The 16420-nt window shown below is 26.5% G+C and overlaps 4 protein-coding genes across 4 annotated transcripts; 1 reads left to right on the top strand and 3 right to left on the bottom strand.

Annotated features, from left to right (window-relative positions):
• Nucleotides 1–795: 795 nt before the first annotated feature.
• LOC127063348 (exocyst complex component 2) lies at nucleotides 796–4937 on the bottom strand. The gene is made up of 12 exons (XM_050993057.1): nucleotides 4615–4937; nucleotides 4351–4522; nucleotides 3957–4257; nucleotides 3680–3875; nucleotides 3103–3604; nucleotides 2726–3021; nucleotides 2407–2591; nucleotides 2203–2317; nucleotides 1821–2099; nucleotides 1400–1726; nucleotides 1136–1320; nucleotides 796–1055 (listed from the first exon to the last, which is right to left on the bottom strand). Exons 2-12 carry the CDS (start codon nucleotides 4457–4459, stop codon nucleotides 872–874), a joined length of 2679 nt encoding a protein of 892 aa, XP_050849014.1. The 5' UTR covers nucleotides 4460–4522; nucleotides 4615–4937; the 3' UTR covers nucleotides 796–871.
• A 427-nt stretch (nucleotides 4938–5364) lies between these two features.
• LOC127072961 (minor histocompatibility antigen H13) lies at nucleotides 5365–8082 on the top strand. Its single transcript, XM_051013910.1, has 6 exons — nucleotides 5365–5619; nucleotides 5986–6096; nucleotides 6195–6277; nucleotides 6345–6519; nucleotides 6601–7094; nucleotides 7191–8082. Exons 1-6 carry the CDS (start codon nucleotides 5437–5439, stop codon nucleotides 7279–7281), a joined length of 1137 nt encoding a protein of 378 aa, XP_050869867.1. The 5' UTR covers nucleotides 5365–5436; the 3' UTR covers nucleotides 7282–8082.
• Nucleotides 8083–8216: 134 nt separating this feature from the next.
• Nucleotides 8217–9287, bottom strand: LOC127073022 (proteasome subunit beta type-2-like). Its single transcript, XM_051014036.1, has 3 exons — nucleotides 9103–9287; nucleotides 8590–8946; nucleotides 8217–8475 (listed from the first exon to the last, which is right to left on the bottom strand). Exons 1-3 carry the CDS (start codon nucleotides 9191–9193, stop codon nucleotides 8300–8302), a joined length of 624 nt encoding a protein of 207 aa, XP_050869993.1. The 5' UTR covers nucleotides 9194–9287; the 3' UTR covers nucleotides 8217–8299.
• A 1448-nt stretch (nucleotides 9288–10735) lies between these two features.
• LOC127063434 (muskelin) lies at nucleotides 10736–15985 on the bottom strand. The gene is made up of 12 exons (XM_050993258.1): nucleotides 15819–15985; nucleotides 15552–15621; nucleotides 15225–15367; nucleotides 14941–15145; nucleotides 14677–14869; nucleotides 14177–14412; nucleotides 13802–14082; nucleotides 13564–13738; nucleotides 13275–13478; nucleotides 13011–13202; nucleotides 12691–12933; nucleotides 10736–12594 (listed from the first exon to the last, which is right to left on the bottom strand). Exons 1-12 carry the CDS (start codon nucleotides 15905–15907, stop codon nucleotides 12355–12357), a joined length of 2271 nt encoding a protein of 756 aa, XP_050849215.1. The 5' UTR covers nucleotides 15908–15985; the 3' UTR covers nucleotides 10736–12354.
• Between the last annotated feature and the right edge of the window lie 435 nt (nucleotides 15986–16420).

The following is a 16420-nucleotide window of genomic DNA, read 5'->3' as shown; positions in this document are numbered from 1 at the left end:
AGTGTGGTTTGCTATCCGTAAGAGTGGACTGATCCTCCTTCAGTTAGCCGCCTGATTTCTTGGTTAGTGCACAGAACGCCGCGAACGCGAATTTAAAGTAGAGTCACCGTTCTTCTAACACTCACGGGAGTGTTTGGGCGCGATTAAAAGTCCTACCGATATGGACTACGTTTGATTGCTAAAAACAAGTAAATGCCCGGTCGTACTAGTGAGTCGGCTTATGTGCTGCCGAGTAGTGTGGTTTGCTATCCGTAAGAGTGGACTGATCCTCCTTCAGTTAGCCGCCTGATTTCTTGGTTAGTGCATAGAACGCCGCGGACGCGAATTTAGAGTAGAGTCACCGTTATTTTAACACTCACGGGAGTGTTCGTGCGCGATTAAAAGTCCTACCGGGGACTTCTTTTTATGGAACGTCGATTATTTGATCACGCCGGTCACGCGAACTTTAGAGTAGAGTCACCGTTAGCCCGCGGGTCTCCAGATGCAGCAACCTCCACGCGGTGGGACCTGGGTCGGTAGTACTTGCAGTATATTAAAATCTAAATCTAAATTATGTAATGCAAGTACTACCGGGCGAATGGCTGCATATTTCAAGGCTTTTCCAAAGTCTTTTCAATCTAATTCCAATTCAATTGAATTCAACATTGCTTCTTATATCTTCCGTAGATTTAGCAATAAATAAACAGTCATTTCTATTTATTGAAGCGTGTTGCTATATAATAGTTGAAACAATTATTCGAAAATAATAAATGAAACTAAAGGGGATGGATAGTCTTAATTGCGAATAAATAACTCTTATTTGGTACGATATTAAACCATAGAATTTAATAAATTAATGATTATATTTTTATCATTATTCTTATAATTCCAATTATACAGTGGTTACACGATTGGTATCAATTGTGCTTACAGTACCATTAGTTGTACCATTTACGAGACAGGATAATTGCAATCGCATAGATGTTGTAACTTTTAACAACAAAGCATCAATACGTACAGCATCTTCATTGTTCATTGCTTGTGGTATAGCATCAAGAGCCTCTTCAAAAAAGCTTCTATTTTTTATACAAATTATAATATTTAAGTTTTAATATATTCAACACTTGTATTTTATATATAATTATAAGTCTCTCACCTTGCTCTATCAGTACTGTAATGTAATAGAGCATTTTTTAAAAGTGTAATATCACTTCTAGCTTGTATAATACCAGCAGAACTAAACTGTGTTACGCACGACATAAGTCGTGCCAGTTCTTCTGCTATTGTCTCAACAATATGAGAGAGAACTCTTTTTAAAAGAACTGGAGCAACTCGATGAACCTGTAAAAATATAATGCCACATTTACTCTATATTAAATAATATTTCATGAAAATTAAATCTATTTCTTTTTCTATTTACCTCTGCATGAACTGCTATTAAATTTGCTAATATTTCCTGGGCATATGGTTTAATATGAGTTGGTTCTGTATTAAAATCCCATTCTAATCCACCCAAATACATACTAGGTTCAATTGTTCCAACAAGTGGATCACACCGTCGTTCTAAATAGGCCTCCAAAACAGCATTATCAAGAGTTTCCAATTGTGTCCAATTAGAATTCCAACCAATTGCATTAGATAAATCTGGATAACCTTGAGTTTTTAGTATATCTTTTATTTTTGGCAAGACATTATTCAAAGTGTAACGTATATTACTTAATGATATTAAAAGGCACTGTTCCCAAGTCTATTCAAGAATACGAAATATTGTAAAGATTAAAAAATGTATAAATAATAAAATGACTATACATTTATATTTGTACATATAATATTATACTTACAGGTCCTTGATGTTTATTGTTTTTATTCCTATAACCAGAAGGTGATCCAACTAGTTGAGAAACTGACGGCTCATCATCATCCAAAGCTTCTTCGCAACCACTGAAGGCTAATTGTTGTAAACATCGTGCAAATGAAGTAAATAAAGTTTTAACAGCATTATAAAAGATCATTTGATATGATGGATTAGCAAATAGTGCACTTTCTCTTGGACCACAAGCAACTACCGTATCTCGTGCACATTTTGTTACCTCTAATACCATTTCTTCGAATAGGAATGGCTATTTAGACAAAAAAAAATATAGTTAAATCTTTGATATAAATAGTATTTATCATCTTAAAACTATAAAGTGTGTGTGTGTGTATATATATATGAAACAATACCAGCTTTGTAACACCACCATTTTCATTTAAATATTCAATTTGCCAAGTTTCCTTTTTATGTAAAGCTGCTATATTCTCTGCAGTTCTTCTGAACAAAGCAACTAAACATTGTAATCTAAAATATACAGTAAGAATTAGAATGCTAATTACAAATATGACAATTTAAATATGGAAATTTAATCATTGTTAAAAAAAGATTTTTACCTCAAATCAAATATAAATTTTCCAAAAATATCAAGGGCATCACTAGGTAAATCTAAATGAATTAAAGATGCATACATCTGTCTAATACAGTGTAAAATATGTAAAAGTGATGATGCTTCTACATCATTATGACATATATTTTTAATAACTTCCATGGTATGTTGCATGCTTGATAAAACCAAATTCTATTAAAAATAATTGAGATTTTAATTATATATATTCACATTTTACAAATATATCATAAAATACATCTTGGATTTGAAATTAGGTTTCTTTAATATTTCAAAGAAAGATTAAATATTTTTAGTTTCTTTTTTACCTTAAAGGGGATCTGTTTTTCAACATCTACTGCAACATGCAATTGTCCACTGAAATAACTTTGTCCTAGTCTCCATAGATTAGGTAATTGTTGAATTAATATATCATAAATAGCTTGAATGCATGATACTTGTATTGATGTATTATTTCTATCATTCCTATTACTTTGAAATTGTTTTCCTGTAACCTGTACATGTTTTGAAGTTTTACTAGAATCCTCCAATATTGTATTTTTTATTTCTAAATGTTCGTGTACACAAGCATTTATGCTTTTATCTAAACAGTTTGCATGAGAAACTAAAACATAAAATTATACATTTTTTTTAGTTAGTCTAATAGTTAATTAGTTAATAATAGAATTATTTTATATATACAAACCAATAGCATCCCAGCCTACATCACCTTCTGTTTCAAGATTAACAAGATTTCTAATTATTTTTTTATGTTCTTCTAAACTAAGTGGCATTTCTTCAAGCTTCTTTCGTAATAATGTCTTAAGAGTTGTAATTCTGTTTTCTATTTCTGCTAACACTATTTTAAATACTTCTACTTCAGTGTTTCTAAACAAATTTTTTACCCTTGCATAATCATTAATAACCAAATCATAATTTCCACGCTCTATATTTCTTTCCATATTAATTGGCATGCAAAACAAAAACTTGTAGCGCTGCATAACAGTTAAAACATTTCTTGTAGCATCTGCTCTATCTCTTCTCGCTAATACTTCATCAAATAATTTATTGGCTTCTGACATTGATTGTTTAATAGCTTTTTCAAGTTGTTCAATGGGATCAGTTCCATAATTTTTCATATCTAATTCAAACTGTTCTTTAAGAAGCATTACTGTATCAAGTTGTTCCATTACTGATCCCACATTGGCCTAATTACAAATATAGTAATAGTAATTACAAATAACTTGAAAATGTCCTTTATAAAAAATTGCAAAAGTACATACCTTCAAAAAAGACAATTGTCCTTCTTTTTGAGAGTTTACTTTTCTCTTAAGAAAAGTTAAGCCTGCTTTTAAGTCTTCTAATGTCGTAGCATGATGATGTTGCAATAAAAACCAACCTGGATGAAATTTTTCACTAGTGAGATCATCAGTGGCATCTCCAAATAATTCTATTAATTCATCATCAGGAAACTTTTTACTATAAATAAATATAATAAATTATTTTTTAAATAAATTATTAATAATAAATTATTAGTTACAAAATGACAGAAATCCATACTCATTTCCTTCTACACTGAGTCCCAAAGGATCTTCTTGTTGATAATTTGTTGGTGATAATGCTCTTCTACCCCAAACAAAGCTCTGCAGAGGTGCTTCATCTACCCATACAGCAGATTCTTTCATAGGTCCTATCGTTTCATGATAACCACGGAATTGTACTGTTGATGTTCCTTGACCACCAGTACGAGTTGTTACTATAATATCACCACGGCCTTTACATGGACCTGATCTAGCAATAATTTTATTTGATGATTTCCATTCAGCAGATAAAAGACAATCACATCCACAAATTGTCAATCCTATATAAAAAAATAACAATATAATTAAAATAATAAAAAATGGAATCTCATTGTATGATTCTATTATTTTGTATAAAACGAAATACAACAAACCTATTAAATCTGGAGCTTTTGTACCCAAGAATTCTCCACGCACTATTACACGAGTTCCAGGTGGTCCTTCTTTAGGTGAAATTCCTGTGACTACTGGTGGTGGACCCATTTTTACAAAATTATTTATAAATTTTATAATTATTTATAAAATATTTATACTATTTATAAATACCTATATAGAAAGACATTTATTATTTATTAATGTAACCTTATTCTATATATCCTATATTTAAAGACTTTAGTAAATATATTTATTCAACATACTGTATATATTCAGATTAATTAATATTTATACATTTTTATAACTGTCTTGTTTTCTATAAAAGACACAAATAAATAAAAACAAGCATGGTAAAATGACACATCACTACACTTATTAGTTCAAATATTACAAAACTACGCAACATGCTGTTACTTGTAGACTCTCTACTATTTGAGTATACATCATGCATACACACAATCAAATATTTGTCAAATCATATAAATCATACAATTAGCATTGGATTAGAAAATTTTTTATTTATAGATAAATATAAGCTAAATTATTCGATAGACAGCTTAATAATCTTTTGGAAAATACAAGTTCGGTCAGTAAACTTTCAAACATATTTTAGCGGGTATTTATAGTAACCTATATGTCAAATGTTAGGGAAAAAATAAAAAGAAAAAACATAACAAAATTTTTATATTTTAATCATTACTAATAAGATAGAAATTACTTGAACTAAATATTATGTTTTTTATTTGAATCATTTATAAAAAATATTTCAAAAGTGAAACTAGTGAAATAAAAAGATAAATATGAAAACGCGACTCTATGTAGAGTAAATATGTCATAGTATCGCATAGTCAAAATTCGATTATTTTTTAATATTAGATTTGATTAATTTAATTTATTATTGAAATAAAAGTACATATATAACATTTAATACATATTTTTATCAAATTTTCAAAAATATTGTTTTTATAATTGTTACAATATGTTGGTAGACTTGTCATTCTCCGCCATCTGTTAGAATTAGATAACGTTTGGATAAACGTGCACGACAGTGCAGTCGTGTCCATTAGTCGTGTTGAATACCCAAGATGGCAAGTGTAATAAATGAAATCGTTACACAAGCAAGTGAAAATGTTACTGAACGAAACAACGGAACTTCCACTTCGACTCCCGAAGGAATAGCTATAGCTTATGGAAGCCTTGTAATAATGGCAATATTACCTATTTTTTTCGGTAGCTTCCGAGCTGTTAAGCACCATAAGGAGCAGCAGGTTAGCTATATATTTTGGCATATTGGCATATGTTATAAAATCATTGTAATGTTCAACAATATTTGAAAATCTTATAATATTGTAATTAATGAAGATGTTTATATATATATATATATATATATATATATATATATGTACACACACACACATATATACACATACATACGTATATACGTACATATATATATATATATATTAGACATCTAGTATTATCAATAGTATATAATATATAAAATCAATATATAATATAGAAATCAATATCAATAAAATTAGTAATATCAATCTTGCATATATATACGTACACATGCGGACATGCGTACTTGTTAAAACGACAATCGACTTTAAATAGAGCAATTATTTTTTTAGCAACATTATAAAGACAATGGTGAACAACCTGATACAATGTCTCTGAAAGAAGCAGCATTATTTCCTTTAATTTCCAGCTTTACGCTATTTAGCTTATATATATTATATAAGGTAAAAGAAAATTTATAATTATATAATGTATTTTATAATTATTTTTGTGATCTTTATAAAATATCATTTATTACAAAAATATTTCTTTTCATACACAGATATTTACTAAGGAATATGTGAACCTAATTTTAGTTGGTTATTTCTTCTTTCTTGGAATTTTAGCTTTGTGTCATCTTACAAGGTAAATACCAGATTTCTATGTATTAAGATATATTTGTAATAATATTTACGAAATATGTTCGTTATAGTCCCTTGATTTCTTCATTGGTTCCTGCTGTAATTCCAAAAACTCCATATCACATTCAATTTACGAAAGGAGAAGGTGATCGTACTGAGCATATTATCAATTATAAATTTAACCTTCATGATATTGTTTGTCTAATATGTTGTTCTATTGTTGGTGCTTGGTATCTTTTGAAAAAGGTAATCTATAAAAACATACTTCTATAAATATTATTTACATAAGACTCTGTATTGTATTTTTAGTAATGTATATTTTTTCAGCATTGGATTGCTAATAATTTATTTGGAATTGCATTTGCAATTAATGGTGTTGAATTATTACATCTCAATAATGTTGTCACTGGATGTATTTTACTTGGTGGTCTTCTGTTTTATGATGCTTTCTGGGTGTTTGGTACAGATGTAATGATAACAGTAGCAAAATCATTTGAAGTGCCAATGAAGCTCGTTTTTCCACAAGATCTTTTAGAGAAAGGTCTTAGTGCTAATAACTTTGCAATGTTAGGTTTAGGAGATATTGTTTTACCTGGAATTTTCATTGCTCTCTTATTGAGATTTGATAATAGTTTGAGCAGAAAAACAAATGTGTATTTTTATGCAACATTTTTTGCTTACTTTATGGGATTACTTATAACAATATCGATAATGCATTTGTTTAAACATGCACAACCTGCTCTGTTATATCTGGCACCTGCTTGTTTAGGAACACCATTATTGCTAGCATTAGTCAAAGGAGATCTCAAAGCTTTATTTTCGTAAGCATTATTCATTCGTTTTATAATATATTACATAAAATAAATTATATATTAATATTTAGAAGTGATATATATATATATATATCAAATTTTCAGATATGAAGATCATCCTGCTCAACCAACAACTACAGTGCAACAATCAGAACAAACAACGCAAACTCAAGTAGAAGTAAAAAAAGATAAATAAATTTTCATCACCATAAGTGATATAGCATTCCTGTTATGTTACTATTGGTTATTTCATAAATTCCTTATAAATAGGAGGAAAAACATCTGTTTTCTATAATATATATATAATCTACCTTGCATATTCAATTAATTTATTTTTAAATAAATACGATATGCAAGTTGGATGCTGTGATGGCACAAAAGTCATTTCATTCATCATTCGGTGCATAACAATTTGCATTTTTTGTGCAACTATTCCTATATGTAATAATATTTATGAGGTACAATTCTTTGTGACATGATAATTCTTTAGAATTGTATTTCTTGTATTAATTTTGACAAAATTTCTTAGTGATAATCTCTACACTGTAAAATCAATTTTATGGCACATAGTAAAAAAAATTTATATAAGTTCACCACACCATATAATGCAATTAATTGATTTTGATTATCCTCTCCCCTCTTTTCTATTTCTATTAAAGTCATAAGTGCCACGCTATTTAAGATATTAGACAATCTACTTGTAAGTTATAAAAAATCTATTTTTGTGAATTTATTTGTTACTACTCCTTCATATTTATTCTTATACAATTTTGTTAATCGTAAGCATAAAAAATTAAATATCATTCTAGAATATTAAATATTTTTAAAGAGAATTCATAACTTGAAAATTTCTATTAATTTTTTTTTAAATAAATGAGTATGTTTAGACTAACTTTTATTACAAAATTTAATTTTACAAAATTTAAATTAAAATATGATATATATGTATAATTTGTTTTTGTAATATTATCAATAAAGATATATATATGAAAAGCTATTTTATATTTAAGCTAATTCATTATTATTTATAATATATGTATATTCATGCAATCTTTGATTGTGTGAGTCTGACAGATTATGATTATTGTATTTAAAATGCAGTAAAAATATAATAAAATAACAACTACTCTATAATATATAATTGAATTATATTTAGCTATCCTTATTTTTATAATCAGAATGACAATATTATGAAAATATGGAAAAGTAATTCATCACACTTTAGCAACATCTTCGACGGCTAAATTTTGTGCTGTAATAGGTTTCATGTCCTTTATTCCATCTTTGGATATTTTTTGGACTTTGAAATTAGGTAAATTCACAATAAGTCTCTTGTGAATTTCTTTAACACATTTTTTCATTAGTTCATATCCCTCTTCTTCTGACATATCTACAATAATTAGAAATAGTAAGGCAAAAATTATATTTCATTCTATATATAAAATTTAATTAAATCAACAATGACAATATTATAATCACTTTTTCACAATTCATAATTACTTACCATAATTATGATATCTATCCAATATAGAAAGAGAAAAGAAACCACCATATCCATGTGCTGCATATGGTACTTTCACGCAAGAAGCTAAATAATCTATAAAATACAATTGCGGACCAAGATCATCATCATATCCAGCCATTAATAAGTTAACAGTATATGGTGTTTGACTCCTAAGATAATCCGCTAAGTTTCTTCTAGTAAAAGCAGTTGCTGCTTGCGGTGACAGTTCATAACCATTTCTCATTTTATAAAGTTGTATATTTTTTCCAATGTATTCTGAAAACTGAGTTGTATCTCCAGATTCACCAGAAACAGCCATTACAAGCTTATCAGACATTTTATGAATTTTTTCTTCGTCTAAAATAATGTAAAATTTAATTATATATATAATATATATATATATATATATATATATATATATATATATATATATATATATATATCAAAATTAAAAATTCACGTTGATTCAAAATATCTTAATTATTTACTATAACTTTATCAAATATATCTTACCACTTTTCATAACCATAATAGACTGAGAATTTGTCATATCAGCGGCTACAAGCACAAAATCTTTAAATTGAATTCCAATTAAACATTCCATTTTAAAATTATTATTTAATCAGACGACTTTGTAGAATATACAAGTTCTTGAAAATGCCTGTCACTGTTTCGAAGGTTAAGTCATTGAATATTATATTGCGAGATAGAACATCGATTCTTTAACAACTTATAGTGACATCTGATATTACCGATCGAGAAAGAAAACTAATTATTGATTTGTAGATGCTGATAAAAAAAAATATAAAGTTCAGTAAATCTACGTGTGATGTATGTATGTATATATATATACACACACACATATATTTATTTATTTATTTGTTTGTTTTTTTTATTTTAGCATAAGAATTAATATTAATATAAAATGATATCTGTAATAATTTTTTATACTTAATGAAATGAGAAATTTGAACAAAATAATTTTCATTTAATACTTTATTTGTATATTTCTAATTCGATATTGTTGCTGGCTATTTATCTAAATAATAACGAAGACGTAGATTCAAGATGATTTTGATATTTAATAAATGAATTTATTGCAATCTATCATTGGACTTCACCAGTTCGACCTGTGCGTTTAATTAATTAATTCTTTATATTTATTTATTATTTTATATTTATTTAAATAATATATATATATTTAATATATATAATGTATGCGTAAAATAATTTACTAATAATTAAAAAGCATATAAAAATAATTTATAATAATTACACTTACTCAAATATTATATAGTTATAAACATATAATAAATAAACATATAATATACAACATACAATAAATAAACATATAATAAATACAAAATAAAAGAAATGTTCGTTAGGCACGAATTTCAAACACAGGATCATTGTTTGACAATAATGTAAACAAAAATGTGAGGTCAAGGCAACTTTGATAAGTGATGACAAGTCAGTCTACTACTGGATTTCATCGGAGATACATCGTACGTACTAACGAATCAATAAATAATAATAGTAACAATAAAAGTGAATAGTGTTAGTGAAAAATCAATTAAAATGCGCATTCAAAATTTCGAGCCATCATCTGTCAAATTGAAAGGTATGACTATTTTTTATAGTTATGACAATCTGGCTTTAGATTTTAACAAGTTAATATTTTTTGGCATATAATACTTGAATAGTAAATAAAAGTAATAGAGAAAATGAAATTTTATATTTATTAAAAATTAATATTTCTTTCGTTTTTTTATACAGTACATACTTTGTAAGTAATATCGAGTTTATTCAATAATTTGATTGAAATGACTTGTTTTAAAAAAATGTTCATTCATATATATATATATATATATATATATATATATATATATATATATATACTTCATGCATATTATGTTCATATTTTTCGTATAATTGTATTCACACAGTAATATAATTAAAATATATTTTAGCTGATTTTTGATGTGATATTATAAACTTTTGAAATTTTCTACTAGATAGCGCTTCGATCATTACGGATCTGACATTACAGGTTTAATTTTTAATTACTTTTTTTTTAAAATAGATAATTTTTGGATAGCATTGTATGTTATACTTAATGCAAAATAAATGTAATAATATATTAATATAAATTTGAAAAATGCATAGTTTTTATTTTACATTCTAAACAAATAAATATAATAGAATGAGTCTTCAAATTTCACACTTTTTCATAGAAAGTTTTCTGTACATACACGTGCGTGCGTGCAGAAAAATATTCACAGTCATTATTACTTATATTATAAATTAACTGACATATTTATTAAATTGTCTTATGAACTTTATCATATAGTTAATGAAAAACAGGTAAACATAAATTGACAGTATATGAATACTTTGACTTCTATAGCTGCTCTAATTGTTGTTATCAAGATCTCTTTCATAACTTAATATTTCTAATTCCAATACAATGTTTAACATCTTATCATTTAAATGGAAATATATACAAAAATTGAATGTAAGTATCATATGTATATGCATATATATACTTTGTATGCTTTGGAAGCAATCTATTACAATAACTAATAATTACAATATTGCAGCATTATCTTGTTTTTTCTTTTCTTTTTTTTCCTTTTTTTAAATCATTTCTGATGGCTAATTACGAACAAATATTAATAAAGTATACTATTATATACAGGATGTTACTTAGTACATTATAAGATATCAGAGAGCATATATTGTACAAAATAATTAACAGCAAAGCAATTTAGTATATAGCATTCTTTACATGATAAAATATATACAAAATAATAAAAACATGAAATTCTGTATAAATTAGGTAACTATAGTGTCTTTAATATTTTCTTTATAATATTCTAATAGCAATGGATAAAGATATTTCATTCGAAAAAGATAGTATGGTGATACAATACTTTTCTTAAATATATGGATTAAAATGTATTAACAAGTATTAATATCCATGAAACTTCTTTTCTATATAATAAAATAATAGAATTATCGTGCGTATGCTGTGTGTATGTGCGCGCGTATGTATATATATATATATATATATATGTATGTATGTATATATGTATATATGTGCATTTATGAAGCAGTGTTTTAGTAAATTTAACTTGAAAATCAAATAAATAAACAATGGTAATACGAATTTATATAATCGGTAATAAGAATGTCATGAAATATTGAAAATAAAAATTTTTATACAATGCTATTAGAAAAATTATGAAGAATTTACATTTATAATTATACAAAGAAAAAAGTATTATTACTGAATTTTTGTTCTTTTATATATATTGATTTACTTTCAAATTTTTATCATAATTCTAAGACAAATATATCTATACGTAAAAAACACATTAATATTTTATTACTTATAGTAAGACCTTGTATATAGATAATAATTTACAATAGCAATAATGATATTAATGTTGTTCTTTATATTTGCCTTAGAATATCTTCAAAAATTTGAAATCTATCAAGCTTAAATTTAATATGAAAAAATTAATGCAATCATTTTTCTAATTAGTTCTGATCTCTACCTCTATCTAAATTTGTAGAAAAGTGCAGTACAAATTGCGATTTCACTTGTAAAATAATGGTAAATATTACAACAAATAACCTTATAGAAAAAAAACAAAACTGATTTTGCTTTATATTATTTAACAATTCATACTGGATATAATCGGTGTCAACATACTTGATTTTTTTTCTTTCTTTTTTTCTTTTTTTTTAATATCTATTGCATCATAATGGCAAAAGATCAATTAGGTTAACGCGTGGTTGTGTAAGTGATTCGGGAAAAAATTCTGCAAGTTTGTCATATAGCTCAATTCTCAAAGTGTGAACGTTGCGTATTGTTATATACTGATCTGTATTCATACCAAGAAAGTTACCTAAAACAGTGCTAGAAGCTGAATTAGAACTTGCAGCTTCATCCAGTGATCTTGTTTGTTCTCGAAATAGTATAGATGTCAACAATTGAAACTGTAAGATTTAAATAAATGTACATATGCAATGATACAATACTAAAAGAGACTTTATAAAATTAATAATAAATATACTTATAAAATTTTATAATACCTCTTTTGTTTGCTCTGTATCATCATGATCGATAATTTCTGATACTTTTGTTTGTAAATATTCCAATGCTTCAATACTATTATTCAAAGCAAGTTCTTCAAATTTATGTTTTCTAATGATTAATTTACACTTTTTTAATATCTGTTCATGAGATGGTCTACATAATTTTAATTGCCAAAAATCATCAAGTCGTAAATTTGGAAGGCAAGATCGACCTGGATTTCCACCAAATAAATAATGAACCTATCAAATACAAAAATAAATATTTTGTTAGAAATATGTAATGCTTTGTACTAATCTAAAACTCAAATTTTTTATACCTTTTTTATATGATCATAGACTAACTGGTGTGCAAATCGTGGACATGGTTCGTAATCTTGCATTTTACTCCAATATTTTTCCCCAAAATTTTCATTACGATAAATACAACACCATTTGTTATTTTTAATAGTATAAACCCAAAAAGAATTCTGTACATTGTCATCTCTTTCATCTTTGTCTTTACTTAAACCCTACATAGAATCTTTTTAATATATAATATACCATTAAAATATATAAGAAAACGGATATTTCTAAGTACAAACCGATAAAACATATATTTCATCAAGGTTACAATCAATTGTTGCCCTCTGAGTAAAACCAGCTGCCGGAACACGATTAGAATCTTTTGCCCCAAAGTCATTATAATTTATATGTTCTACTTGATTTGTATCTACTTCATAAGTAAAAAAGTCACTTAAATATTCTTTACCTCGTTTACCTGCGAATATATACAACTTTCGAGAACCCTGAAAAAATGCATAAAATGAATGTAAATCCTATAATATATTTAACACCAATTATGTAATTACTTATAGTTTCAAAAATACTTACTGAATGAAACAACATAGAATGCCCTGCTCGTGATCTAATAGTCGGTACGTTTGGAGGACACTGTCTTGCAATATCACAAGCAAGTCGACTCCAAGTACCAGTTGGCACATGATAAGAATATAATCCAGAAAATATTGGTTCTGTCGAGTTTGCTGGCATTGCATGATTTTCAGAACTAAATGGTAATTCATTATTATTCAATTATCAAAAATCTATAAGAAGATTTTTAATAACTTACTTGGAAGATGAGACAAGAACTCTGCCACCAAATACATAAATTATTCGTTTTTCAATATCCATTGACATTTGATGATCAAATATTAGTTGAGGTCCACCAACAGCACCAGTATCTTCTGATATTTGTGTCCATTTATTTGATTCAATATCATAAACATAAAAATCACTTTTTAGATTTTCTGGTGTTCTATATTGTGTATCCAAATATCGTCCGAGTGTAAAGAGTTGTCGTCTTTCTGGATCAAGACACATTTTATGACATGATCGAGCACTAGGTCCACCCTATATAATACATTTTATAATTTTGATGTGTGGACAAAAAAGAATGATAAAAACTTTCTTTATTAAATATATCACCTTGAATTTGAGGACTTACTACTGATTCAGTATCTTTGCATATGAGTGTCCATTTATTAGCAGGTATGTTATAAACCCATAAATCTGACAAATCCTGATTTCCATCCCATCCTCCAAATAGATACAACATTTCGGCAGTTGGATCCAGGACCATCTGATGTCCTCCTCTCATTCCAGGTTTAGGATCGTTTGTAGATAATTTTGTCCAAACCGCTCTATAGGTCTGAGCATTGATATAGTCATTCAGTAGTCCAGCTATAGCATAATTTATGAAATTTGTTTCCATAAAAATAAAAAATGATAATAATCTAAAGTTTTACACAAAGGGAAAAAAAATAAAATACAAATTAGAAAATACCAGTAAATTCATAGAATTTTTTTACAAATAAAAGAATAACTAAAATTTGATTAGTATAATAGCTAGTTTTTTAGATAATATATTTTAGAAAAGTATATTTATAAAAAAAAAGATATGTACTTTGTATTTTATGTGTAAAGAAAAAATTAAAAGCAGCTTACTCATAACTGCATTGCTTATAAAGCCTTCTGCCTGAAGATGATCACCTTTTGTAACTAACAAATCATATAACATAGATAAACGAGGATCTTCTAAAGTAACTCCTGTGACTCTTTGCAAAGTCTCCACAACTTCTGGTTGTTCGAGTCTCCGAAAATGTTTCATACATAACCTTATTACTTCTTTTTGACGATACTGTAATATAAAAAAATTTAATTATTCTTTGGTTCATATTAAAAATATTTAATTTTTATTGAAGTACTTACCATATTTACCCATTCGATAGAAGGTCCTACAATTTTAGAATCATTGATACCATTTAACCGTACATGCCAAATAGAAAAATTAAAACTGGGCCCCCAAGATTGAAGAGGAAGAATTTTTATGTATCTAACAGGAAAATAATTTCCTTCATTTCCTAAAACGTGCTTCAAATCAAATGTTTCTGGTACAGAATCATTATTCAATCCACTAAAAAGAAAAAGAAAAAAATAAATTAATTAAAAAAATTCATTTTTTCTCTTTTAATTTTACAAAAATAATATTTTACCTTTCTAGAAGTTCCATCATATTCTCAGGTTCTAGTCCACCATATATTTTAAATTTCTTTATATTGCATACATGAGTTTTTTCATATTTGCCAAAAGTAATAGTTTTAACAATGGAGGGACATTGCAATTTCAATGTAAGAAACTAAAATATTATAATAATTAGGTAACAATTATTGTCATTTATATTAAATAATTAAATATATATTATTTATTATAAGTAGTTGATCATGATATCTATTTGTTTACATTTTATATAATTATGTTGAAGATAAATAACGTTTTTAAAAAGTAGATAAATTTTCTGAATAAAATATACGAATGTTTACCTGGCGAGGATTGTCAATATCAGAAGACCAACGTGAAGTTTGATCCGACGGTTTATCTACAAGAATATTCCTAAAAAAACATATAAAAATTAGTTCGTTACGATTTATTCTTGTTATTTTAATCGACATATCTGTATTTTAGATATACTTCGAAAAGAAATGGGAAGTTTGTTAGGTTACATGTTTATCATATTTTTTTTTCATTTACTGAACTATTTTGAAAATAGATAACCTTATTTAAATTGATAAAAATAAAAAATTACTTACTCAGGTACGTAAGAAGCTGAAAAACTAGAGCACTTATAAATCCTAAATTCCAAAACTTTCTCAAAATTACTATTTTCGCCAGACGCCATGTTACTCCATCGATATACAGGGTGTTTCCAAAATACGTTCCACGATCAAATAGGGGTAAATTTCATGAAATGAACGAAAAACGTCATGCACATGAGTTAAATTATTTTTAAAGAAATTTAACTAGAGGGCGCAGAAATATCACGAATATAATACAAAAAATGAAATATTGCGAATTATAGTGAATAAATCGCAGTATTTATTAAAAAAAAAAAAAACATTATTTAAAAAAACATTATTTAAAAAAAAACATTATTTAAAAAAAACATTTTTAATATATGTATTTATTTATGAAATGCTCTTATAATAATACAAGAATATTAAATTAAATTAAATTATAAAAATCAATAAAAATGAATTTTTTGAAATAAAAATAGTAAAAATTCAAACGAAATACGGACCAATAATATCAATACCATGAAATATTCCCTTTGATTATAGTGGTATAAATTGAAGCAGAAATGATAATGGATTTTAGTGAATTTTAAATTTCTCAAATGGTTACGAACTGATTT

This window comes from Vespula vulgaris, chromosome 1 (assembly GCF_905475345.1).
Source record: "Vespula vulgaris chromosome 1, iyVesVulg1.1, whole genome shotgun sequence".
NCBI classification, from domain to species: domain Eukaryota; kingdom Metazoa; phylum Arthropoda; class Insecta; order Hymenoptera; family Vespidae; genus Vespula; species Vespula vulgaris.
Note: the sequence above shows the minus strand (reverse complement) of the source record. Positions and strands in the feature narration are given on the sequence as shown.

What these genes read in the sequence shown, in the direction of transcription:
- LOC127063348 (XM_050993057.1), bottom strand. Translation starts at nt 4,459, where the DNA reads ATGGGTCCACCACCAGTAGTCACAGGAATTTCACCTAAAGAAGGACCA. An exon ending in ACAATAAACATCAAGGACCT is followed by an intron (nt 1,727 to 1,820) that starts GTAAGTATAATA and finishes ATTCTTGAATAG; the next exon opens with ACTTGGGAACAGTGCCTTTT. An exon ending in TAATAGCAGTTCATGCAGAG is followed by an intron (nt 1,321 to 1,399) that starts GTAAATAGAAAA and finishes ATATTTTTACAG; the next exon opens with GTTCATCGAGTTGCTCCAGT.
- LOC127072961 (XM_051013910.1), top strand. Translation starts at nt 5,437, where the DNA reads ATGGCAAGTGTAATAAATGAAATCGTTACACAAGCAAGTGAAAATGTT. An exon ending in GCTTTGTGTCATCTTACAAG is followed by an intron (nt 6,278 to 6,344) that starts GTAAATACCAGA and finishes TGTTCGTTATAG; the next exon opens with TCCCTTGATTTCTTCATTGG. An exon ending in CTTGGTATCTTTTGAAAAAG is followed by an intron (nt 6,520 to 6,600) that starts GTAATCTATAAA and finishes ATATTTTTTCAG; the next exon opens with CATTGGATTGCTAATAATTT.
- LOC127073022 (XM_051014036.1), bottom strand. Translation starts at nt 9,193, where the DNA reads ATGGAATGTTTAATTGGAATTCAATTTAAAGATTTTGTGCTTGTAGCC. An exon ending in TATTATGGTTATGAAAAGTG is followed by an intron (nt 8,947 to 9,102) that starts GTAAGATATATT and finishes ACATTATTTTAG; the next exon opens with ACGAAGAAAAAATTCATAAA. An exon ending in GGATAGATATCATAATTATG is followed by an intron (nt 8,476 to 8,589) that starts GTAAGTAATTAT and finishes TAATTATTGTAG; the next exon opens with ATATGTCAGAAGAAGAGGGA.
- LOC127063434 (XM_050993258.1), bottom strand. Translation starts at nt 15,907, where the DNA reads ATGGCGTCTGGCGAAAATAGTAATTTTGAGAAAGTTTTGGAATTTAGG. An exon ending in TATAAGCAATGCAGTTATGA is followed by an intron (nt 14,413 to 14,676) that starts GTAAGCTGCTTT and finishes ATTATGCTATAG; the next exon opens with CTGGACTACTGAATGACTAT. An exon ending in GTTCTTGTCTCATCTTCCAA is followed by an intron (nt 13,739 to 13,801) that starts GTAAGTTATTAA and finishes ATTACCATTTAG; the next exon opens with TTCTGAAAATCATGCAATGC.